This window comes from Phaenicophaeus curvirostris, chromosome 1, assembly GCF_032191515.1.
Source record: "Phaenicophaeus curvirostris isolate KB17595 chromosome 1, BPBGC_Pcur_1.0, whole genome shotgun sequence".
Taxonomy (NCBI): Eukaryota; Metazoa; Chordata; class Aves; order Cuculiformes; family Cuculidae; genus Phaenicophaeus; species Phaenicophaeus curvirostris.
This window is the reverse complement of record NC_091392.1, coordinates 96,138,485-96,164,831: the sequence shown is the minus strand read 5'-3', so window position 1 is coordinate 96,164,831 and position 26,347 is coordinate 96,138,485. Positions and strand designations below refer to the sequence as shown.

Here is a 26,347-nt window from a genome sequence, read left to right as displayed (position 1 = left end):
ACTCTAAGCTTATAATGGTAGCAATAAGTCTCAGGGGTGTTTCTCCAAGTCACAGTTGGACTTTTACAATATGCAGAACCCACTTTTAAGACAACTCATTCTACTCTCTCACAAATGCAAAGTGCTAGGCAATTATTGCGAGGTTGGAAATGCCACAACCCTTATATAACACGAGTTGATATATTTTTCTTCCAAGAATCTTATACTCTTATGCTCAGCTAAGAGATTTATAATGCACAGTTTCCATTCCGCATCCAAGACCCTGCATGGCATCTCTGGAGAGAGCAGTAACTTTAGCCCTGTGTCCACACTCAGCTAAGGCTAAATGAAGGAAACAGGAATGCTTCCCTCGAGTCCTCTGCTTCTGCCGCTGATTTTACTGAGCTTGGTATTTCAGGTACTCAACCAGACCTTTTTTTTCACATCCTCCCAATGGAAAATTAATCAGCTCTTCACAAATTGTAGGTGAAATTTCTGACAACCCTACTGAGCTTTTTCAGATTCTTCTGTACTGGAAGATATAGTTTTTCACTGCACAGTAGTGGCAGTCTCTCCTTCAAGTTATAGGGCTAACACTTAGCCTAAAACACTGTGTATTTCATGTCTAGTAATCTAAGCCCATGCCACTTGTATCAGTTAACTATTTAACAAATTACAGTTTCAGTATCACACTAACTCAGACAATTTACACACAGACAGCCCTCTTGTAACAAGCTCAATATGGTTTACAGTGTGACAAGAACACTTGCTTGGAGAAAGAAGCCATATCTGTTCAGAAAATGATGGTGTACAAGTAATGGATTTTGAAAGTTTCCTTTTGGGCAAGCTGCTGAGACATTTTTGACCATTGATTCATTTGGCCCTGTGCCTGTTTATTCAGGATACTGTATGGACACCAAGGATACCGACTAAGAAAGCATCTGATGTGGACTTTAGACAGCTTCAGTAAGTTCAGGAAGATTAAGAGAAAATTTTCCAAGTTGATTGTTTCACGAAAACTTTTGCTTTGTTATGTTTTGAACAGCGTCCCCTCTTGAGGTCCAGTATCTACTACAACCCAGGAGATATTTCTTTTGAGACCAATGAAGTATTTCAACAGTCATTTTAGCACTCCCCTATCAGGCACAAAATACTGTAGCCAAAATCATTATAAGGTCTCACTAGGAGGCCACATAATGGCTAGTTGAGTGCCTATACTAAACAAAGTTTTGGGCCAAGGAATGAATCCTAAGGTTCCAGGGAGAGGTTCCAGAGGTTCCTGTAAAAAGGCACCTAACAGATACCAGTGAAAACTGGTATGTCACTGAAGCAGGTAGACTCAGGGGAGAAAGAGGCTGTTGTGCTTTTGGAGTTGTTTTGCTATGGTTAAAAACAGACTATATACACACCGAGGCAGGGTTTTTTGCAGCTTTGCTCAAAGTGCACTTCAGACTGAGAGTGTTTGAAAACCAAACAGCACTAGGTATTGTGACAGTCAGAAAAAATATTCTAAAGAGCTACTTGTATCCATAATGCTTATATACTTTATGCCCAAAATACGCAGCTGAGATAACAGAGTTTGGTCTATATGATGTAGATGTAGGTCATCATCTAGCACCAGGAAACTTTAGCTTAAGAACTATTACTATGGAGGACCCAGGTAGCACGTGGGTGTTATTAAACACCTTTTCTCAGTAGAAATGCCAGGGAGGGAAGATTTACTGTGATTTGACCCCTCTATTTTATTTTATATTTGTTTGAAAGAATCTAATTACTTCTTTGGCCTAGTTACAGCTGTGGTACATATTGTCCATGGTGGGGAGGTGTCCAGATGTATGTTTTTGGTGGCTTAGATATGCTTGGTTTGGTTTTTTTTTAAAGGTACCTTATATGAAGGGGATAGTTTATGTATGAGGAAAAGGTAAAAAGGAGCAGGAAAGTAATTCCATTGTGCACCTTTTCCTATTCTCCTCAAAAACCCACATGCACAATGAAAGAATGAAAGTTGGGAATCAAGTAACAACAGAAGATTAAAAAAAAACCCCAAATATTAACAATCCAAAACCGCAAAGAAAACATCTTTATCTAAACCTCAGAAAGAAATGTTATTTGTTCATATTGTTTTCTACTTCCATGTGACTTCTTTGGCCGGTAGCCCAGTGCTCCATCAGTTAGAGGAAAGGAAGTTACAGTATCACATTGTTGTAGGGATTGAATTTTATTGCTGTGCTATTATAATTAGGCAAGTATTAACTTGGTTAATGAGGCATAACTTTTTTTTAAAAAAAACCTATACACAACTAGGGATTGTGGATTAGTCCTCTACTAAATCCCCAAACAAAAACTTTGAGTGCAAAGGAAATAGATTAAAAACAGAAAAATAATAAAAGGTGATGCAACTTTAAAGTGGCATACTAAAAGCAGGGACCCATTACTGTTGATCAGCGGACAACCATCCTGAAAGGAAGCTGCATGTTTTAGCAGTGACAAAATGCACTATCAAGCATCCAGCTGGTAGATTAAAAAAACACCCAGATACTGCAGAAAAGTTAAGGAGGACACCCAGGATTGTGACTTTACTAGACTGGGGAGGGGGCTGCCTACTGACTGTCCAAAAGATGAACTTGAGAGGTACTATGGTGTTCAGCAATATGGATTTTTGGTGGAATTTGGGTTTGCGTTATTATTATTACTATTTGCTTTTGGTTTTAGCATAATATGTTTTGATTAAAAGAATACTGTTCTGTAGCTAAAATTATTATTCTACCACTCCTATGTGGCAGGAGATGTCTACGCTGAATGTGATTTATGGGGAAAAATAATCATAGGCAATCCTAAATGGCTGGTGGGATTCCACATAGGTAAACTTGAATGGCAAGAGATCATTAATGGAAAGCACAGCAAGTAAGGCAACTAACAGTGCAACTTCTGAAATACTACTTCAGTCATGTCCAGTTCTAACTTTTGGGTTCTCCAGTTGTTTGGGCTATAAGCCACAGTGAATGAGGACCCCTTGTTACCAGCCTGGGGAGGAGGGAGGTCAGGACGATGCTTGGTGGGCACAGCAAGGGGCAACAGGTATCATGGAAAGTCTGCAGGAGGAAGGGGTGTTTTGACACATAAAACTTTTGTGGGTTTAGACTAGTTTTGGGGCTTGTTGAACTGCATGAGGGAAGAAGGGAGCTCTGAGAGTAATGAAAGCAAAGAATGAACAACCCTGTGAAAAAAAAAAAAATCACTTCAAGCTGTAAACTATAGCCGAGGACTCATTTCTGCTGTGTGGAAGGGGGGATGACAGGAAAATTAGCTTCAAAGATGTTTATTTGAAACCCTGGTAAGACTATGGTGCAAAGCTACCAGACCTCCATTTTCTTTTTTCATTCAAACAAATTGTTTTTAGCATTTATATATTTTTTCTGGCTTCATTTCAGCTCATTGCCTTAAAACTAAATGTTATACTCCGTGCTTATGAAAATGCAGTGAGACTAAATGCTTGGGTTTTTGTCCTTGCAGGCCTTGTGCCAGGAAGAGAAATCCAGCCCCATGAGGGAGGCTGGACTGGGGCCTGGGCAGAATTTTGGAGTGAGGACCATAGCCCTTTTAAGTTGGATGTCGCTTTGGTTGAGGCGTTGAAGATGTAGTGCCTTCCCAGCACACACAGCTGCTCAGCCATGCGGAGGCACATGTACTTTGCCAACTGAGAAGCAACCTCAACGCATAGTTACATCACAGTTTCATCTTGGAGGGATATATATTCATTTATTAGATCAGCAACCCGCAGGCACCTTACATACACAGGTTGATGGTATTTCTGCTATGTCTCATGGCTTAGTGATGAATCAGTTCAGACACAAGCTCAACACTTAGTTCTCTGAATCCCCAAACATTAAAAATATAAGAGTCTGGTTGTTTCACAGTTTCTTGCAAACATACACTTCTGTAAGTGCTGGAAACTAATCAGTATTAATTACAAATCCATAGTGGGTAAACTCAAGTGGATCACTTTACTGAAGAGATTTAAAAATTGAGCTTACTAAAAATATTAGGATACACTGAATGGAAGAGGAGTGGAGATAAAGGATATTTCCTCCATTATGTAGCTAACAGCAGAGTGAATTAGAAGAATTTTAATGATCCCAGACAGTGGATCTCAACTACCTTTGTAGGATGCTTGACCTTACCATCCAAATTCAAAGTCATACATTAGAGATGAATCTCAGTTGTTCAATCTAATTAAAAACAAAGAATGAAATTTGCTAACAAAAGAGATGTTACTCCATGCTTCTTTAATGGTGACTCTTAGTAGTTGCTTGCTTGCAAAAATTCAAGACATAAGCTGAAAACCTGGGCATGCAGTAAAAACACTTGCCCATATGTATTTTATTTCTATTTTACAATTAGGAATCCTAGGAGTCAGAACAAGCGATCAATGCATTCAGGTTTGCAGAGTCTGTGAGATTTCTATAGCAACTTAATGGACAATTCCGAGGGTAGCCACTGGCTGTTCTTCTGGAGAAGTCATGGAGTCCAGGCAACTGGAGAATAGCAAAAACCATCTTGACCTTTACAAAGGGAAAAGAAGCAGACCCAGGCAATTACAGACTAGGTATGCTCATCTCAAATACCCAGAAAGATATCTGTATCACACAATACATTTCTAAGCAGCTGAAGGATTACAAGGTCTTAAGAAACCAACTCAGATTTGTCAAGAATAAACAAATCACGTCAAACTCATGATTTATTTCTGTGAAAGGATAATCTAAAAAGTAGTAGATGTGATTTATCTTGTCTTTAGTAAGACTTCTGGTGCTGTCCCACATGACATTCTTATAAGCTAACTGGGGAAATATGGGCTATTATGAAATCATTGTAATGTGAAAGCAGAGTGAGCTGAAAAATCTTCAGTACTGAGTACTCTTCATTTATCAGAGGTTCTCTAGCCATCTGAAAGCATAACAAAGAAGCCAAGAGACTTCATGTTTTGTGCCATTCACTGTTTGCATTAGTAACCTGGATGATGAGCATAAGCATATTTATACATGTGAACAAATGAAGGTTGTAAAAAAATGTTTCTAGGAGAAATAGACTGAGGACTGAAAAGTGAACTGAGTGCTTACACATAAATGGAGAATTACCGACCAGGCAGTGATAGTCTGGAGAGGATTTAAGCAATTACAGTGGCTCAGAAAACAAAGAGAAGACAATAGTATGGATATTTGTCAGAATTAACAGGAGTAGCATATGTGAGACAGCAGAAGTAATTGTCTGATTCCACTTGGCACTGCTTAGGCTTTTACTGGTAAAGGTATCTAGGTCTGGGCATCATCCTTAAGAAGAAAGGCAAAGTGGAAAAACGTCACTTGGACATTACTGAAAAAAAAAAGCATATCTGAATCTCAGGAGCTGATTCTCAGCAATTTATCCCTCCAGATTTGAGCTAAGACATGGTGGTGGGCTGCAAGGCATTTGCATGTTCTGCTGCTCTTCATGTGAATGCATCCTACCGATGTTCCAGAATTGTCTGTGAGTATTAATACCATTTCATAATAAACACAATAGTAAAAAAAACATTAATACATCCATTATGCCTTTTGGGATATAAAGCAAATACAATGTATCAGTAAGGCTAAAGCAATAGACATAAGTCAGTGTAACACAACTGCTGAAGTGAAACCTATTTGCAACACAAACGGTTTGCATACTGCATAGATTAGACCAACAGAGCTGCTTCCCTGTAGTTCAAGTGTAGCATTGAAACCCACTCATCAGAAGTTAAAATGATGCTGTATGTACCCACTGCAGTACAGCATGACGCATATTGGTGTTACGAATTAAAAGTGGATTTCAGTCCAGCTGTCGTCATTTAAAGTTAAGTCCAATTTTGAATCGCTCTTTTTGGTGATTCCCTTTCTATTGAAGATACAAAGACAAAATGCCAAAAATTATGCCACATCCACCTCCATAAAGTTTATCTACTTATAGACTCCAGGACAGGTATATCATTCATTGTTTTGCACGAGTAAGCACAATAATATACAAAAAACATGCAAAATCATTTATGGTACAGAAAGATCCTGTAAGTTCATTCCTCAAGTAACTGGTGAACATTCAAACCATTCCTATTTTTCTAGGAAGATAATTCCTGAGATGCAAAGTTGAGTTGTATATTGGTATTCTCAAAGACACTGTACTTCAGTGAAGTATACAGAAACAACTTGGTAGGGACATAACAAAACAGGAGCAAAATTTTATCTAATACAGATACTCAGAGGCAAGAAATTATCATGGGGTTAAATTACAGTAAGCGGTGGGCTTTTTTATTTTGTTGAAAAGTACATCTTTTACTGGATTCAACATAGTAATAAGAATAAGAGGTCCACTGGTAAGGGAGGAGAAAAGCAAAAGCTTGGAAATAATTGACACAACTAAAATAAATGGCAGTTTTTTCAATATCCCATAGGCAGGTTGTAGTAGACAATGTTTTTTTCCATATCCATGGAGAAAGTAAAGTCTGTGACTGATATAAGTCAGTTTAGCACAAATGCTGGCCTATCTAGTTAAAACCTGCATTACTTGTTTCTTTTAATAGATAATATAGGTAATATCTAGCTTTCATTCTGAACCCATGCTTTAACACTCAGAATTTATCCATTTTTAATTACAGTTTCATCACACTTTTCTAATCAAATAAATTTACTTTGTCCTCCAAGCAATCACCTCAGTATTCCAGTATGTAAAAAATACTTTCATTATGTTTATTATAAAAATATAAATGTTTCCACTACAAATCATTTTACATTAGTAAGAGGCCATCTACAATTGCACAATATATAATCTAAATGAGTAAATAATGCTTTGAAATACAAGTTAACGTAAATACATATTGCCAATCAAATCACATCTATACATTGCTTATTGAATGCTAAGTAACAGCACAAAACTAGATATGTTAACAGAAATAAATAAAATAGAAACTATATTTAAAGATACAAAACCAATAATACGGTATGTCATTTTATGAGTAGTTGCATTTTGCTTGATGTTGATAACCAATGCAAGTCCTGTACAGGAAGATGGCCACACGAATTCTAGTATTTCTACTCCACAATGAAGAATTGTACACTGCTATGTATACATATGTACACAGGGAAAGGGAGTATAGGATGCTTGCAACAGAGGCCACTTTCAGTACAAATCAACTTTTGACAGGGAGAGAAAACTAAACATATTTTAAAACTCTCCACTCCTAATAGCAAAGAAAAGCAAAATTGAGATTTTTTTTTTCCCAAGCATCACTGAGATTTAATCTTTTCTGCTGAGAATGCTGAAACAGTAGGCAAGGAACATGCCGTGGTACTAAGAGAAAATTGAGGGTAGTTGATGCAAACTTTTCAGTCATCACCTAAAACTCTAAGAACTGGTTCTATGTCTTCAGAAGCATTTCATAGTTATCTTCCTTCCACACCTCCACTCTCCAGCAGCAGAATGAAGCTGAAGAGAAATGTCATGAGGAATATATTATAAAAAGCTGTCCCCACACAGACAATGTCTGCAAATGGATTTTGATGACTTAAATTCACTAACAATGTCTGATTTAGAGCAATCACAAACTGAAGAAAAGAACGATTCTGAATGAACTAAGCAATGGAAAATACAGCTTTTCTATTCCACATGCTACATTTCACAACAGATCATGGCAGATAAGTGTTCTTTACATCTTGAGTACTTTATTTTCATTTTCATACATTTTTCATTTTTTTTCCAACTTTAAAACTAATTCATTTTTCTTTCAGAAAATAGTAGTAGTTATTAACCTGTGAATGGGTTTCAAATCCAGTCCTTTACAGCATGCTCACTGTCAGCATTCATGAAAAAGTCTCTAATTCTGTTTCTGTTTAAAAATGTGTGATAAACTTTGTGTCTCTACATTTTATAAGTCCTGGACCCACAAAGAACAATTTAAAAGCTGATTCAGCCACACTAGTCCCAGGAATTGCGTCTTCCCTTACTTATGTGCTATATGCTACAAGGAGCTTCAAAAACCAAACCAATATAAGAAAGTACAAATAGATACCTGCTTTTTGCATGCACAGTGAAAGGTGGCATGCCATATCGTCATCTGCCTCCCAAAGAGTTTTGGACTTAACGGGACTCACTGTTATGTATCAGAATCAGGTTTAGATTAGTTGGGAATCAGAGTAGTTTCCACTAGTGACAAAACCTGATGCCTGTGTGTCTGCCATCAGATCTAGAGCTCATCTGTATGTAGCACAAGTCCCTCACACTGTGATGTAAACCATTCACTTTCAGAGCAAAGAGTTGTGTCTGCTCTGAACTGGAACCAGTGTACTCCCCAGCAACAGATTAAGAGCTTGCTATTGAAAAGATGCTGAAGATGGGAGAGGACTCTCAAATCCCACCTTCCAGGCTCCTTTTTCCACTGTGAATGTGAATGCTCTTCTAAAGGTATGCTCCTTTCTGCTTTCTTTAAAAGAAAAGATGCCTAAGGAGCCTGTGCTAAAACCAAGACTCCTACCTGATGGTAATGCCTGGACAGATGTCTTCTGGCCTTCTGAGTAAAATTACATACTAAAGTCCCATTTCAAAACCTTAAATCACCCTTTTAAACTATCTACTTATGCTTGGCTGCAAGTCACCATCTCAGCGTCACTACCAGAGACTTTCCACATGACAGTGCACATTCCAGTTCTCAGTTTCAGGAGCAGAGCCAGACAGACAGAAGCTAGAAAGGGACCACTCCCCAGGGAACTCAAAAAGCATCCTCAGTTAACACAGGATGCAACTCAAACTCTTTATTATGTTTGCGAGGCAAATCTCCCACCTGAATGAACACCACTTGAGAAGAGTGGTCCTTTTTTTGACAGGAAAGTGAGCCTTTGGGAAGTAAATGAGATGTGTGTACTCGACTGGGGAAGATGCTGATCTAGAAGTCAACAAACACACAACTCTGCCAGAACTCAGGCCTCCGTTTAAATACCACTCACATCAAATGGAAGGAAACTCAACAAGTCCAGATACTTTGTGTAGTGCCAGAGGTGGAAAAAAGACCATCTATCTTTTCCTTCTGTATTTCATAAAAGATGTTATGAGTATAAAATAATCCAGTAATTAACCCTTAGATGATTTTTCAGGTTGAACCGATAAAGTTTTGATAACATTTGGCACTTGGCAATAATACAGCCAGGTTAAGGTATTTTAGCATAAATATAAACAATAATGGAAAAAACCCCGAAGTAAATAAATAAGTCTTTAAAAAATTAAGACTTGTTTCTATTTAAATGAACAGAATTAGGAAAGCTAACATAATGGCAAAAATCTTTTGTCGACTAATTCAAGGTCACTATGGCCTCTATTTCTGTGTTCCTTTCTGAAGCTGAAATAGCATGTTACAATGACATTATAGTAAATATGGCCAGATAGGTTGTGAGGTATAGTCCTCTATTTTCCTTGCTTTTAAAGAAATAAAATACCTGTTACAGATCTCTTCTGTATAAAAATACTGGAAGTCTTTCTTTCTTCTTGTTTGCTGTATAGATCAAATACACAGCTTTTACGTCCATGTTTTTTTCATGTTATTCAGTCACTTAATATTCAAATGGCTCTAGGTTTTAGTATCACTGGTTTTCACTTGGAAGGATTTTTTACATATATTTTTCTTTTGAAATTTACTATCTGCATTAACAGTCAGTCAAGAGCACCCACCCTTTAGGATTAACAGATAGAAAACAAGTTTGCTCCTATTTTTAAGGCATTTATACTCAATATTTGAGTGTCTTAGTGGGTTTGAAATTTCAACCATTATGCTTCCAAAGCTGTTGCAAACAACTTTAAATTCTGCTGTTTATCAGTCATCATTTTTGCCCTTCGATGCAACTTTTCTCTTTTTTTCCTCTCCTGAGCAACATCATTTTGGTACCTTACACAGGAACAGGGCTGTTCTTTGTATGAGTTTCTACAGCTTTGATACTGCTAACAATCTTCTTTTGAGGCCCCACAACTGTAACACCGACTTTCTTCATGTCACTGGAAAAAAGAGAAGATGCATTGGGTGAGTAAGCATATACTCTCTCTGTTTCCTAGCGTTGGTGGGAGCAAACAGCAGTCAACTCGCTGATCTTATATTGCTGTATTGGAGAAGCCTCCAGGTATGGTGATATTGCTGAAACACAAGCCCTGGTACAAAAAAATAGAGAGCAGTTGTATGAAAACAGGAGGAGGCTGAAAAAAACCCCACTAAAACTCATTTAGCTTTGTTGTGTTTTCTCACCTGGAAGAAAAGACAATGAAACAGTGTTTTCCAGTGGTACGTGCACTGGGATTTAGGGACAAGGGGGTCACTTCTGGGCCAGCTGTGATCTTGAGCCTCTCTACCATCTCCATTTTACTATCAGCGGGATTGATTTTCATCACCAATGATGACATCCCACTATTAAGTGCTGAGTCCTCTGAATGTCTTAATTCTGGTATCAGCATTGAGATTAATGGCTACATGGCCAAGCTTCTAGCACCTATCCTGTTTTTCAACTCTCATTTCTCCAGGCTATCCAGTCTCTTTGTTCCTTATGTAACACAAGTGGTTTAACACTTGCAAAGGGCTAATTAACTAGTGGCTTACAGGAAATTGGGCATTCCTAGAGGGTTTCTGCACTGTTCCCAAAGGGCAATTGTTATAAAAAGCCATTAGCAGCCTTTTTATAGTTGCAATAATATGCTAATTAATGGCATTGATGTGTTTAATTGTCGATACCACAGCTGCTGCTTACTTCTTCATAACTTATTGAGTACCCTGCTAGCCCAACAGGGAGTCAAGATTTCCTTTTGCTGTAAGTTCTTAACTGCACTTGATGCTTGTTCAGGTGCAGAGAAAACATTACCCTACTCTTCCTTATCACAAGAACAAAGACATTTATATGTAATAAACTTGCAAGTAACTTTGGAGTTCAGCATGTTTAAATGTCAAAACTGAAGGCAGGAGGGAATTCAGCCCCTGAATAATTATTATCATGTTGGATGAAAATAGCTAGAAAGAGGTTGCTCTGTCTTACCTGGTTTGATGGAATATGGGATAGGCAATAAAGGAAAAGATTGGCACAAGTTCCAGCTGTGGGGAAAACCCCATATAAAAGGCAGAGTACAAAGAATCCACAGAAAGACTCCTGAACTGTGAGTTGAAGTGATGCTGCTGACCAGATTATGCACGGTGCTACTATATCAGAAGAATCTGGGAACGTGCCGTGCCTTCACACAGTCACTAGAGCACCTAGGTTTCCTTCATGTGTACTGCAACTACAACAAATATTTATATTTTTTCCCTTTAAGTGTATGGATATTTTAGATAAAAACTGTAAATCCCATGTAAAAACACTACTAGTGCTTATGTTTAAACTTTTACCTCCAGCCATAACAAACAATTCACACTTACTCTGTGGAAATCTTGGCTATTGTATCACAGGAACTGTACTCCACGCCCGTGAAAATGTCTTTGCACTGTCCTGTCCGAAAACCATTGAGCCAATCACCTGTTGTGCGGAAGGCTGAAATATCAATGTTGCTTTGGTCCAGGAGAAGATTTGATGGCCTGAAATAAAAAAAAATAATGTGATGAAATTTAAGGAGCAGGGATATATGGGCATTTGTTTTGTGTCTAAATTTAGGACTGGTACTCATGCTAGCAGCTCTGATGAATGCTGTGTAATCATCTTGCTTATGAGCTCCAGCTTCTCACGCCCACATTTAAATCACTGAAGCATCCCCAATTCATGAAGTATATTGTTGCATTACAATTTAATATGTGAAGCATTATCAAAGACAAGCCTAATTTAGATTATATTTATGTGATTCACCTAGTCCTAAACAAAACACAACGCATACTCCCAAACCGAAATTCAATGTGTTGCTAGAATTTACACATATCATATGTTCAAAGTATTGCAGCCCAACGACAACTCCTACATGCTGCTACTAAGTTAGAATCACAAATAATAAGACATTAGTAGCTTTTTTGAAATATAAATTATCAAGTCTAAAGAATATATGTTAAGTGAATTTGTGAGACAAATGGTACTGCATGAGACTTGCAGTGCACAGAAGCAGAAATGAAGAAATTTGTTATTAGCTGCACTTAGCTAAATTTTAAATGATTGCCATGTCCTGTTTAAAATTGATATGTGCTCTAAAACTGAAACTTCCATGAAGATTTCATACAACTAATTTAGAAATGAAAACTGAACCATCTCCTGCCTTTGGTGCTCATAAAGAAGAAAGTGAAGAAACCATTAAGAAACAAACTGAACCAATTAAACAAATCAAACAAAACATATGTTCATACTACTTTTCCTGTTTAAAGCTTTTTCCATCTGCGTAAGTCTACCTAGAAGCTGTTAAGAAAAAATATCCTTCTCAAAATAATGATTAAATATATAATTTTTTATCAAGAAGGAATTGCAGCTGACCCTGCACTTTGCATATTGCACACGGCAGAAGCAGCTGTACCTATATCGATCCAGAAATTTAGTTCTGTCTGTTAAGAGGATTTTTGTATTCATAGTTTTGTGAGCATACTGTGGCAATTTATTCATGGGCATTGAGGCTAAACATGAATGCCAGCCCTTCTCCATAAAGTTACTAGAGTCAGGCTCTACCACAACTCATTTTGGACATCTAAAAACACCACAGAGAGACATAGTTTGTTTTCTGAACTATTGCTGCAGTCCATGGAGAGACACATCCATTTCCAGGCAGGAGCGACGTCCTCTCTGAAACAGGTCTTCCAGGCAAACAGCCTGGAGGAGCCACTCAACACTCAGAGGGTTGAACTTGTTCTTAGCTGTCCCTCCTCACTGACTTGCTATCTTTCTTAAGTGATGTGAGAAGCCCCAGTATGATCAATAATTTCTTTCTACTGACAAGATATCTTTCTAATTCTAATTAACTTTCTCTCTCAGTGCTAATTAGCACAATAATTACTTCCTCAACTAGTCAGATGCTATTAGAGACATCAACTCTATTTCTGCATTTTCCCCTCCACTGACAAACACATGCCCATACTGGACAGCTTTTTACCCCTCTTTCAGAAAATATGTGTTCTACGTTAAGTAAAGTACCTATCTCAGGCTTAAAAGCTAAGCATGTGCTTAAGCTGTTTTACCATGATGGTGCAACTCATAAGCACAGGAGACCAAACAAGAAGATATCCAAAGCAGTTAGCCCTGCAACTTTATACTCTATTTTTTGCCTCAGAATTCTTTTTCCCTGTGGCTCTAGCAAAATGTCACCGGCACAGGAGTCTGACTACTACAGCTAAATCCATCTGAGATTACTTTTGTCACTGGAAAGAAGTGAAAATGAGAGGTGGTTAGATTAATACCGCAATTCAAAGGCAGAGATTACATAGTGTAACAGGTAGGTGACAGTTACTGGTATTGAAGAACTGATCTGGATTGTAAAACACCCTCTTTACCCCAAACCCAAGCCATCTTTGAGCATTGCAAAAAACATAAAAGGACAGTTAGTAAAAGCTAGTAAAGGCCCCAAAGTGAAAGAAGTGTTTAAATACCAGTGAATTTAAGCTCATAAGTAGCCTAGAAAACCCAAACAAAATACCTCAATCACAACACAAGTCTTTATTAAGTTTCATCAAGATCAGTAGCTCCACAACAATATACTCCTGCAGTACATTTGACTTACACTGGAATCTGGAGATATCATATCAGTTACACCAAGAATTTTACCTTTAAGGAAAAGAACAATAGACCTTTACAATTCAATAACTCTTAGTATTGGCTCGGTATTACACAGCACCTTTTACTTCTGACGTTTTGCCAGTTGCTATCAATCACATGCTTTCTTTCAGGATCAGAAAATTATTTTTATACCTTCTTCCCTTCAGGGATCACAAGTCACAATTAATGAGCTCATTAGATGCTTGAAAATCTTAACTTAAAAATCAGAAAGAGACAAAACACCCCAGTAGGTTCACTATAGATTTTCACAGTAATGTCCCTGACGAGGTATCTTTTGCCTGACTACCTTCCCTCTGCAGTCCAGCCAGGACAAGGAGCTGCTGCAAACGACTGTGATCACAGGCACTAACGCTGGATCTCACATCCTGGGAACAGTGATAGCCAGAAAGTAAAGTGAGAGAAGACATCAGAAGCCTGCTCTGCCCCTAAAACACTCAAGAAGGGAAAGCACAGCACTACCTTTACTGACAACAATGACAGAAGATGCATACGCTCCTATGGAATACACAGCTTTAAATACCTTCCAGTTAAAGGCTCACATTAGAAGATCAGGCCCCAAATATTTTTATTCAGTAGCTGTACAGCCTGCATCTCCCTGACTACTGTTTGTCCCATGAAGAGCCAATGCTTTTTATTTATAGTTGTCAGGGTATAGTGTCTGGAATCCCGAGACATTTATTATGTGTATTTATGAAGTGTTCTTCGTGATAAAGCATGGAAATTTTTTTTTTTCAGCCTAGCGTCTTTTCAACTTAAATCTAATAAAACACAGCCTGACTCAAAAATCACTAATGAAAAAAAGTATAAACAAGTTGAAATAGAACAGGTCTCTAGGATTAGGAATTAGAGTGGCCCAAAAGAGCTTTTATGTTTATTACTTGGATCAAAGTATCATCGGGACAAAAAATATGACCTAATTTTAATGCACGTGACCTCAGAATAACCAGCACTGTAAAGTATCATTTTTCTCCTTGTAGGATTCCAAACAAAAAATTAGTTACTTTCCTCCTCAGAGAGGACATCTGGACAGTTTATCAATGAACAGGAATTTGTCTCACTGCGAAGAGTCTGTGATGTCTCTTCACATGCACCAAGGGAAAGCTGCTTTCAGAGCATCTGCACACATCGGCAGTTTTTTTCCCCCCTGACCCAGCCCCTAGACAGAAGGTCTGAACATGAAATTTATGGTCTGGGTGATGTGCGCCATGAGCTCACACTTTACTAGACAAATTAGATGGGTTGCAATCCATGCAGCTGTAAACGACGTCCTGCAGGGTTCCACCTGATCTTTTACAGCTTTTCATAAATCAGTACCTACTAGCTTCAGAAGAGAGTCATTAAAAAGAAATCATGGAAATTACATGTTTGCTCAAGGGAAGTGAAATAGAACATTTCCCTTTGTCTTTTCTTTTCCTTTCTCCTCTTCCTTTTTTTTTTTTTTAACTTTCTTTATTTTGTTGCTTTGATCAACTATGAGATACCCCATCGTGTCATCTTTCAACAGTTCTGGATAGACTTTCTATCCTGTTCATCCTGACTGTGTGTCTATCTACAGAGTTGTATTTACTGGCATGTGGTGCCCTGAAAAAAAATCAGCAAGACTTGGGTTAGAGAGACAAATTTAACAGCAAGATGCCAGTTACAAAATGTTCTGTCGCTGAAAGCTTTCTCTGGATGTGCCCATTATATTAACAGTTGGAATTAACCTTTGAGTCGTCTGCAGTAGTGAGGAGAACTATAGTTTGTTATCATTAACACAGCTTTTTGTCACAACACAGGGAAACTTTTGCTGCACTTTGTAAGGACAAAGACCATAGAAAACAGCATTACAAGTCTTCCCAATATAGCATGAAAATCTCATCTCTGGTCAGTTGCTGCCTGGTGAGAAAGGGATACATTAACTTTCAAAATTCAGGAAATGAGACAAATAAAAGGAAAATGTCCTGTCACCACTTCTGCATGAAGGGTGGTATTCTGCAAATACACAGATGAGCTACACACACACGATCTCAGACTTTGTATTTTAGTAGCCTTTCTTTCCTTCAAACAACACAATCAACCTCCAGTTTTTAAATCTGAACTTACCCTTCCGCAGTCAGTTTCTTTTAAAAGGGAAAGCATTTAAAAAACATAAAGTAATTTCCTGTGGCAAATTTTAGGTAATTATAAGCTGATTATGTAAAGTGAAATTACTCCCTAGGTGGGAGCCAGGCCTGATTTGAACAAAAATCCTATGTACTTTACGATTATGGCAAGCTGAAGCACAGAATTCAGGTCTAACAAGAAGGATCTCTCCTATTTCTAGGAAACAAAAAAAACCACAAAACCCAACAGCCGGCATAGGAAGCAAATTTCAGTTTTATCTCCTACAGTAAGCAGAATCATAAACATACAGGTGTCTCAATAGGAGACTCATAAATAAATGACATACTGTGGAGAATTAGAGTCATTGTGTTTACTTGATTATCCCTGGACCTTAAAGATAAGGATCTTTGGAGTTCAGCCTCTTCATGCCTATTTTTAAAGTACCCTCAGCAAAATTTGGAAATTAGTCCCTAAAATACAATTCATCTCTTAGGGTGGCACATATGCTTTTCCCAAGAAGCTTGCACACACTCAGAATAAGCAGGTTTGAAATCAAAAGAGAGGTGGAGAAACAAAAAGGGGTCATACATATAATCAACAGGGGAAAAGAATGCAGGTGAGGCTGCTGGTCTGTTGCAAAATGATACGTCTCACAAAAATGTCACCCTGGGCTTCTTATCTACTAGCTCTATGTTGTATTTTGGCAAAAAACTTACAACAACTACCTCTAGGATAATGAGTAAAAAAAAAAATTTAACTGCCCAACAGTTCAGTCCTCCAGCCTTCCCTACTCCTTTAGCTGTCCCTCACAACATGCTTTACAAGAGGCCCATATCTTTTCAGCATCCTGGTAGGGTAATAAATCATATGCCTGGACACACCAATGCTCCTCAATTTACTTTTTTGCCCAACGAAGCCCACCGAAGGCAAAAAATGCCAGCACTTTGCTAAAATAGTTTTCTTTTTCTCATAATGAAGCATAACCTGTGCTTTCAAGCTCCACAAACAAAACCACATGGCCTTTTCCTGGGATTCATAGCTGTCCCAGGGACAAACCCTTAACAATAACCAGTCATTACTGTTAGGACAGTCTATAGGCTCTTTAAAAGAGGGAGAAAAATATTCCTCAGAGAGCTTTCAACATGCTTTTCTGGCTCTTAGCATCTACCATTTGCTGTGTATAACTTGCCCTTACATCTCACATTTGGCTGTGCTCTGTATTTATGCAGACTTTCACTACAGCATTTGCAGCATCAGGGAATGGCTCTGTGCAGTTTCTTTTTCCAGCATTTCCAAAGCAGAATTGTCGTAACGCTAACAAGAGCTTCATGTTGTAAATCTGGTACATCCAAGCTGAGAATAGCAGAACAAAATCCCTTGGAATCACAGTAAACACTCATGATCAAGCCACTCTCTGGTCTGTCTCAATTACTATTTAAGTTGAACTGTACCCAACACAGTCTGCTGTGAATTCTCATCTGAGTTTCACCAACAGAGTCAAATTAAGGTGCAAAAATATAAATATATGTTTTCACAGAATCACAGAATCACAGAATAACCAGGTTGGAAGAGACCCACCGGATCATCGAGTCCAACCGTTCCTCAGCAACTTTTAAATTTGAAGGAACTATGGTTGATTTGTGTCTTCCTCAGGTGTGGTATTAACAAGCACTGGAAAAAGTCAGGTGAAAAAAAAGGGCTTTTTCCATCTCTAGCATGGTAACTAATTAAAGGTCCTAAAAACCTCCTCAGTGTAAATCCTGGATTCTCCACGCAATCCAAACCATGATTAGTCACCAAGGAGTACAATTTACTGTAATATTCCATTGTTCTGTGTGATTTGTTGTTAGGTTTTTCTCCCTCCATAAATTCAGTATTTCATGTTTAACAGACTTCAGAAAGAGGGCTAGTGTTGTGAGCTTACATTACTTGAATTCTTTTAGAGTGAGCAGTCCATTTTAGGACACGGATTACATTGTGCTGGGTTTCACACAGGGCTAAAAATTCACACGTAGGCTTGCATCACACAAGTTTCTGTCCAAACCTGGATCTTGTTGTTAATGCCTGGAGACCCACAAAGCATAAGCCCTCTCTGGAACATTTTAAATAAAACTGAAAGCTCTTTCCTTCAGTCCTACAGCCTGAAAGTTTCTACCAAGGAGAAACAAAGAAGCAACATTACAGCAGGTCAGCAATATATGTCAAGTACCTGAAACCTTCTGACCTGAATGGCAAGAAAAGGGAACTTTTCAACAAAATGTTCAGCCAACACAAACAATCATTTTTTTTGCAAATATTACTGTAAAAACAAGGCTTGAATTATGTTGCAAAACAGAGCGGCTTGATTTTTTTATTTGACCTGTTTGTTGCACCTACTGAGTTTAATTTTCCCAAATATCATACCAAGCTAGCATAATAGAGAGTTTTCACTGAATCATCAGATTTTAAACAGAAATAAACTTTGTGAGCAGCAAACTTTAAATTTTAAATTGCAAATGACACCTCTGGATGCTTGAGAGCAAACATCATGCTTGACACACTGAGAGTGCTGCAGTGACAGCCAACAAAGTACATGGTTAGCATTGAACACTTGCAATCAACTATTTGCAAATGACAGATAGACCAAAAACTTCTTGATGAAATTACTCCGGAGAATAATTCCAACAGCATGTTACATTCAAGAGAATCAGGATAGGGTTGTAAACAGCTTGCTAACACTTGAAAGAATGAATAAGGAATTATTCATACACATACATTTTCAAACACTTTCCTATTTTCATCAGGAAGAGTAACTGAGACTGACCCCTTACATTTCCTGGAATACAGTAAAAGAATTTCAACTATGCTTTTTCCGAAAATAAGTGGCTTTCTTGTTTTTCTAGCCTTAATATAACAATACTAGCAGAACTCTTATTTAATTGGAGAACTTCAACATTGTAGTATAATCGAGAAAAAACTAATTTTTGTCATTTTTTTTCCAATATAGTTTCATAGTGTCATGGATTACCAAAAAAAAGATGTAAAAGACATATTTTGAGATAAAAAAAGTTATTGCGTAACTGTTCACAGATGAATTTTTTTGTTTTTAATTCCCATAGTCAGGCATGCTGCTTCCTCATCACAGAACTGAAACTTGGAAATTAGTGAAAGATGTGAAATTTTTGTAATAGTATGTGACATACAGTCTCAGGCCAATAAGTGGAGTTCTAAGGAGGCAAATACTTATTTTGTAAACTTCATCTACAGAGCCTTCAATAAATCTTAAGAGCTTTTATCCATGTACCTTAATTATCATTCATAAACACAAAGAATAATTTCTAGTTGCATATTAATTATTGGAAATCATTACTTGATAAGGCACCTCATTCTGGCAAAAAGAAATTTGGGTTTAAAGTTGATTTAAAGTCTATGCACAGAAAAGGTGCATAGTTAACATGTACAATGGTCTTAATTTTTAAATTAGCATGTATATAATTTTAAATGTATTCCTATTTTGGTAAGCAGCATTATTTCTTTAAAAATCTGGTTTGTTTTCCAGATTTTGAATCAGCTTTTACTTTGTATGTCTATTCAGAAATTCTGCATTTTGTAACATGTAACATTTACTGTGTTAGCTAGAGCAGACCAGTGAACTAAAACGAATATTTGAAATTACAAAATAAAATTTTGCTTCAGAAGGATCTATATATAAGAATACACAATCAAATTTTTTAATCCTTTGAAAGTCTCTTAAACCCAAGGAGTCACTGGAAAGCAGTTTGGCTGGCTGATGCTAAAAGCAGTGCTTGGAGAGCAGAGAGAGGAGTCCACAAATTGCAAAAGAGCCAGTCCTGTCTCTGTTTACAAAATCAAATTACTTTAATGCCATTTATTACCTTTGCTGAACAAGCTCACTCTTTTCCATGTATTTCATACTAGAGGTAGCTCCATGCCAGAAGAGACAGATGCTGAATGCTATTAACAACTACTGTTTAGGCTGGAAGTAACACCTCCATCTTCAAAGATTTGGGACAAACTTGCTAATTAATCCTCCTGTGAGGAAAGTAATTTAAATATTCAAAAAATTTAGCAAACAAAACAATAAATTAACAAGTCCCAACAAGGCAGCTGTCTTTGAAATGGACAATGTTTTGACATTTTTCAAAAGAAAAAAAAGGGGACCAACTACTTCTGCAAAATATCTGATAGATGCACTTTGAAATTGTAAACCATTTCACAAATGCGTTTCAAACCATACTGCCACCATCTTATTCATAAGTGGACAAAAATCACCAGATAATTTTACAGAACTTCCCATAAACAGTAAGATGTGATAATGACTTTCCATGTTAGATGCCTGGGCTAGATGTGTACTGAAAATAAAGATACTAAACAATCAATGTTTCATTAAAATCTCCTTCCTCTGAGATCCTCCCCTCAATTTGCAATGGAAATTAACTTACATTTTCTGTGAAGACTCAAAAAAACTAACTAAACTAGAAGTAACTAAATTGCCTGCTGTTAACTCTGAGCAACTCATAAAATGATGACCTTTTTCACAAGAAAGACTATCACCTGTTTATTTTCTGCATTCAATATATAAGACAAATTCTTGCACTTCTTGCACCTAGATATAGCTACTAATGCAGATAGAAACACACAAAAAAGTGTTACAGACCACTTAATAAAGAAATATCCTGAATTCTGGAATCATTTTCTCTCCTTGTTTACTATATAATTCTTTCCTCTTCTCCTAAATATATGCTTGTGGTATATGGAAACAGCAGCAGAAATACCTGACAATGACTTTCACCTTACTAAAAATTCACACAGAAACAAAAGCAGATAAAGAAGCTGTTTATTTACTGTGTGGATTCCTTCCCAATTTTGAAATCAATCACAGACCTGGCAGAAACTCAGAATTTCTGAAAATCCTGTGTTGCAATTAGAAACTGTAGTCACACCCACATCACAGATGTGAACATATACAGTAACTATAGGAAAGCTTCCATAATACTTGGGTTGCCAGTGCCCTGTATCAGAACCCTTATACCTTAAGGTCACATTATCCTCCAACAGCTTAATTCACTTGGGGACACAAAAGTACTCTAACTATATTTCTAGTTACATATTATTTTTTAAATATATTTTTTCAAATGGCTGTGTAAGAGTAAGATTCATATACATGAAATGGTTTTATACATTGTAACTCTAGAGATCTACCACATATAGACTAAAAAGACCAGAATCAGAAATATAAATAAGAGAAAAAAGTTAGAAATATAAATAAGTGGGGAAAAAAGAAACAGATAAAGAAAATGAAGTGTTATGAGTTCACTTGTAGACTATACAAAGTATTTCCAGTTGCATGACTTTTGGCTTACATGGCTTACATGTTTTTTTCCCCACACAAATGAAGCAACAACTAGTAAGCCCTTTCAGACCACAGCCTCACCAACTGGCTAGCAGGTGGGTGAAGTGACTCTGTCTCTCCTACTCAAGTTTAAAAAAACTTTCCATCTGGTTTGTATCTACATGAAATGTGCACAAATGTGAAGTAATACACAGTGGACTAAAAAAAATAATAAGCTCAAGAAGAAAAATAATGAACCTGATCAAAACTGGAAGAACTATGAACTCACTTCCACCCTAACTATATCCAAACAACCTAAGGAATCTATTACAATAATGAACATCGTGTTCGGAAAACAGGAAAGAACAGCAAGACATAAATCAAATAAAAATATCATGAGGTTGTGCTTTTGAAAACTGCATGACTTATACAACTTTTTGTGTACCGAGTTCTGTTCCTATAGCCATTTACAGAGTTAGATAACTCCAGGCAGCCTAAAGGACACAAAATACCCAAGTGTCCATAACCAGTTCTCGTCTTGTTAGCAGGAGCTCAAGTTGGCCACTTTGGATTAAAAAGGGAATTTTGACAGGTAAGAAAGAAATCAGTCATACTCTCTACGTTCAAGGAATGGGAAAGGAATTTTCCCACGAATTAGAGGTGAAGTGCAAGAAAAGTATAGTGAAATATTTGCTGTGATGAGGTTACAAAAAACTTTTGTTGATGTAAGGTTCAAAAGCACGTAGAACGGTCTGCAAAGATATGATCAATAAGGATAAAAATATCCCCTCGGGTATCAAGAAAATATTAGATGCCGTGGAGTGGCCAGATGGGATAGAAAACTGAAAAGGAAATATAGAATTGAAGGGTTTGACTTCTTTCCTGTATTCCTATGAGGTATTAGTATAAAATGTGCCTGGGCTACGGCCTGGAATCACATGTACAGCCAAGCATATCCTTCAGTTGAAGTCAGTTAACAGTAACGTACCAGAGGACAGGGATATCTTATGCACCTCCAGCAATGTGCTTTTAAATCTTATACAAAAGTGCAGTGTCTGTTTTGAAAAAACATCAACTGCAAAATCTGTGAGACAGGCTCTGCATCTGCAACAGACATCGTCAGGTTAAACATTTTTCCTGACCAAGCACATTATGAACACTTATGACCATATGGTGGGCATAAAGCTTTAACATTCTTCCAGTAGCACCACAGACATAGGTAAGAGAGCTGGGATCTGTATAAGTTAGATTAATTGCTTATTACAGGTATGAGAAGTGCCGCGGGAGTACAACAGCCTCAAATGACAACTGAGAGAAGCTGTTTGAGCCAATGTAATGTTCTGAGCTCTTGGGGCACAGAAGCCTGTCCCTCAGTGACTGCTGATAGTATAAGGATACTGGCAGGGATTCGACTGCATATATTCTTCTTGAGGAACTACCCTGATTCACCACCGTTTCATATTAGTCGCGTATTTCTGCATATAAGGCTACAGCAAGACTCAATCAAAGTTGATGCTGGATGGACATCCAGCACTCAGTCCCCAGTCAGGAGCACTACTGGCTCCCACTGCAGAAGGAGCACACATTACCTGCCAGCAGGACACAAAATGGATATGGAGCTGGTGCAGCTTTTCAACCAGGTCCAACATTCAAGATTAGTCAGTTTGGCAATGGTTACATGCAGGTCATCATGGATTTCCAGATTTGCATAGGACTGCCCAGCACCTTTCATGTTGTCATACCAATAAAATTCTTGGTTGTGTTCAAGATTAAGTATAGCCTGGTTTGGTCTGTAGACACCAGCAGGAGGAGAGTGAGATGGAGAGATCATGGATCACACATTCCCTGAACTGCAATAACTTCCCAGAGGGGAAGAGGTTGGGCTCACTCATGCCAGTGTGCTCACCACTTGGACCTCACAGCCCCTGATCTGTCACCAGGGAATGAGGAGCTGCAGAGAGGGAGAGATACTGCACTGCTTGGGAATGCAAGGAGTGCAAGGATGTGGCAACAGAAAGGTAATTGGGAAGGAGGGAATAACAATTACCTTTGACATTCCTCTCCTTAGAAATGTGCTCCATATCAAAGGTAAAGCAGCAACCTGCCATGATGAGCATTTTACTGAAAGCTCAACTAAAGCAACTATGAGAAGTCCTTTATCATGTTAGCAGCCTCCTTCCTTTCCCACACTGTGCCATGAGAAGAGAACTTGGCATCATGGTATGGATGTTCAGACTCTGCTGCCTGCATCAGTGAAGCATATAGTGAAATAGGAGCAAAGAAAGCAAGGGAGAGATGGGCAAGAGCAATACTGTGCTCCCATGCAGAACTCAGCAGGTGCAAACAGTACTCAGACTGAATTTGGTCTCCATTAGAGGATATCAGCATTTTTTGGCTATTAACAGGTAAACTGGAAATTATGGATCAATATTGTTTTCAGCTCTGCTGTGGTTCAACTCCCTAGCTGGAAGGACTGTAAACAGGGAACATTTTGCTTCTGTTTGGAATGTAAAACATGCAGCACTGGTTTCTGCAATCAAATCCCCAAATCAAGACACAATAGTCATGATTCCAAGCCCACCTATTCAGCAGATTGTTGTAGTACTTCCCTACAAAACAATTATTTGCAGCAATCATTTGCCAAATAGGGGTGCAAGATATTTAGAAGGAATGTGCTTGTCTGAGAAGATAGTGTTAAAATTGTCTGTTTGGGTATTTTTTTTTAGCAAAAATCTAAGGGCATTTTTGCTTGTTTATTTGTTTTCTGTTATCTGGCAGGCAACAGAAATTATTGCTTTGGTAAGCATATTGGTTTACTATGTGTTAAATGCTCACCAGTTAAATTACTGAAACATAATTACTGTGCAAGCAGTCTTCTCTCATTATATAGTGAAAAAATCAAAGCCCACTAGTATGGCTTCCTTCTTTTTCCCCTCTCTGCTTTCTTTCATGTCTCTCGAATGGCAATAGTAGGTAATTAGGATGGCCAGCCTCTAGCACAGGACGCAACACAATGCCACAGGGGCCAGGAAAAAAGAAGGCAAGGTCCATGTCATCTGCACAGCAGGTTGCAGTATCAATGCAGTTCATGTTGCCTTTGCTCCATTTCTCTTCTGTGCCTTCTCATTCGATTACCATGGTGAGAAGTGTGCTACATTACAAGTAAAGGTCTGAGAGGAATGTTTTACTGTGTTCTATTTTGAAGCTTGCTTCATGTCACACTCTAGGCTCTTGCCCACTGAAACACCTTCCAAGACCTGGGTCTGAAGTAGCAGAGTGCATTTCTCCCTGACTCTGTCTGCTTTGCAGATGGAGGATTTTGTACTAGCAATCACGCTAAAAGTAACTTTACATCTTTTCAGATCACTTCAGTAAGAGTATAACATGTTGTGCGTTACATAAACCAATTCACTTATATCCAACTTCACCAAATCTATTATTTCACCACATCATCATTATGTCCTTAGGTGTCAACACACTCTTCAGTTACTCTCTCTCAATGAGATAACCTTTATCTCATCATATTGATATTTCAGAGCGTGTTGAATAACTAGGATTATAAATGGATGTTTTTAATGTAACAAGGAATATTACATAGGTTGGAAATTAATTCCTAGTTAAGGTATTGATCTAACAGGGAACGTAAATGCATTTTTAAGTTTGTGAGTTCTACTGAAAGCAAAAATATTATTCATATGATTTAAATTAAGGTGACTTGTCAGAATAGAGTGCAAGAGCGTAGGATATATGTTTGGACCCAACCCAGAAAGATACTTAGGAACAAGACTAGCTGTAAACTATGAAACACTAAGTTCTTAGAACACCATGTAAGGTCAGAAGGAAAAGGAAGATCACATGATGGCCACATTTGCCATCTGTTTTTTTCTCTCAAACCTCCACTCAATCTTATAATGGGTTTTATAATACTCACACACGAGCTTTTCACAATTTGAATAAAAAAATAGCAAATCATTAATAACAATAATAATAAAAATAATAACAATATAAAATCCTTCTCCCAAAGGGACAGTCGGGAAGCTTTCTCTATCTTTCAAGATTGCAAACACCTATAGCTAACAGCTGAAGTTGCTGGCAAACAAATTTCAATCATGGAAGATGAAGAAATCAAAGACATTTATTTATGTGGAATGTAATATCTGATATGTCACCTTGCCGCTGCATTGGTGATTATTTTCAGACTGCTGGGATTACGGATCAGTTTATCCAGGATGCTGACAATCTGCTCAAACTTGGGTCTGTTGTTTCTGTCTTTCTGCCAACAGTCCAGCATCAGCTGATACAAGGCAGCTGGGCAGTCCATAGGAGGTGGCAAGCGGTAACCTTCATCAACAGCCTTAATCACCTGCACAAGGAGAAAAGTTTTTGAAAACTTAAAGGCACTTAAATCGACTTGGTTTTATTAGTTGTGTGAACCACATTAACATGGACATTCTCTGTTTAAACAAAATGTGTTTATTCACTAATTGTCTTGCCGTGCAACGTCTTTGGTTTATCTGCAAAGTAAACCAGGCAGTAAATTAGGCACACAGAAAGGGCTGTAGGGGACTTAAGATACAGTATGTGACTTTGAGGAAGGTGAGAGTCTAGAAAGGATCCCCAAAACTTACACTTGATTGAATTAAATCCATAAATAAAAGCTACAGTTAGCAAGGTGCTTGCTTAACTATGTCAAACTTCACAAGGTCTTGAATATATCTTGTTTGATCATCCTTAGCAACACAGGTCTTCTGCCCCAACAGCGAACGCTGCACTTGGCAGAATACCAACCTACCTTCTCATGGGCAATCCTGAACTGGTAGATAGAAGGTCTTGTGGACAAATTTGGTTTTAATTGGTCTCACAGGGCCAGAAAATATTTTTAAAATTTACAACAAGGATAACTGTACACTTCCTACCAGGCAATGCAGGCCCAATTCTTTTATCAACTGTCTAGATTGAAAAAAACCAAACCAACTCCAGAATTTACACACTTATGAAGCATATTAATACAACCTTTTCACTAGAGTATAATGCCTCTTGAAAAGTACTGCAGTATCCATTGCACCATGAATAAAAAAACCATATTCTAAGTATAAATTGATAAAGCCATATTCTGTTAACTTTTCCTTTTTACCTGGATTAGTTAATTCAAAAGCAGGAAAACCTATTCTAAGAACAGAGATAGGAA

At 37.7% G+C, this 26,347-nt stretch overlaps 1 protein-coding gene across 2 annotated transcripts in view; it reads right to left on the bottom strand.

The window, feature by feature from the left end:
• Positions 1-5,057: 5,057 nt before the first annotated feature.
• Positions 5,058-26,347, bottom strand: part of EPHA3 (EPH receptor A3) — a 225,728-nt gene continuing 204,438 nt past the window's right edge. For both annotated transcript variants that reach the window (XM_069869140.1, XM_069869130.1), the window contains exons 15-17: positions 25,329-25,522; positions 11,423-11,578; positions 5,058-10,023 (exon numbers count right to left, since the gene is read on the bottom strand). In XM_069869140.1, coding sequence (XP_069725241.1) covers positions 9,918-10,023; positions 11,423-11,578; positions 25,329-25,522 — 456 coding nt within the window. In that variant the 3' untranslated portion in view covers positions 5,058-9,917. The remainder of the gene's footprint in view (positions 10,024-11,422; positions 11,579-25,328; positions 25,523-26,347) is intronic.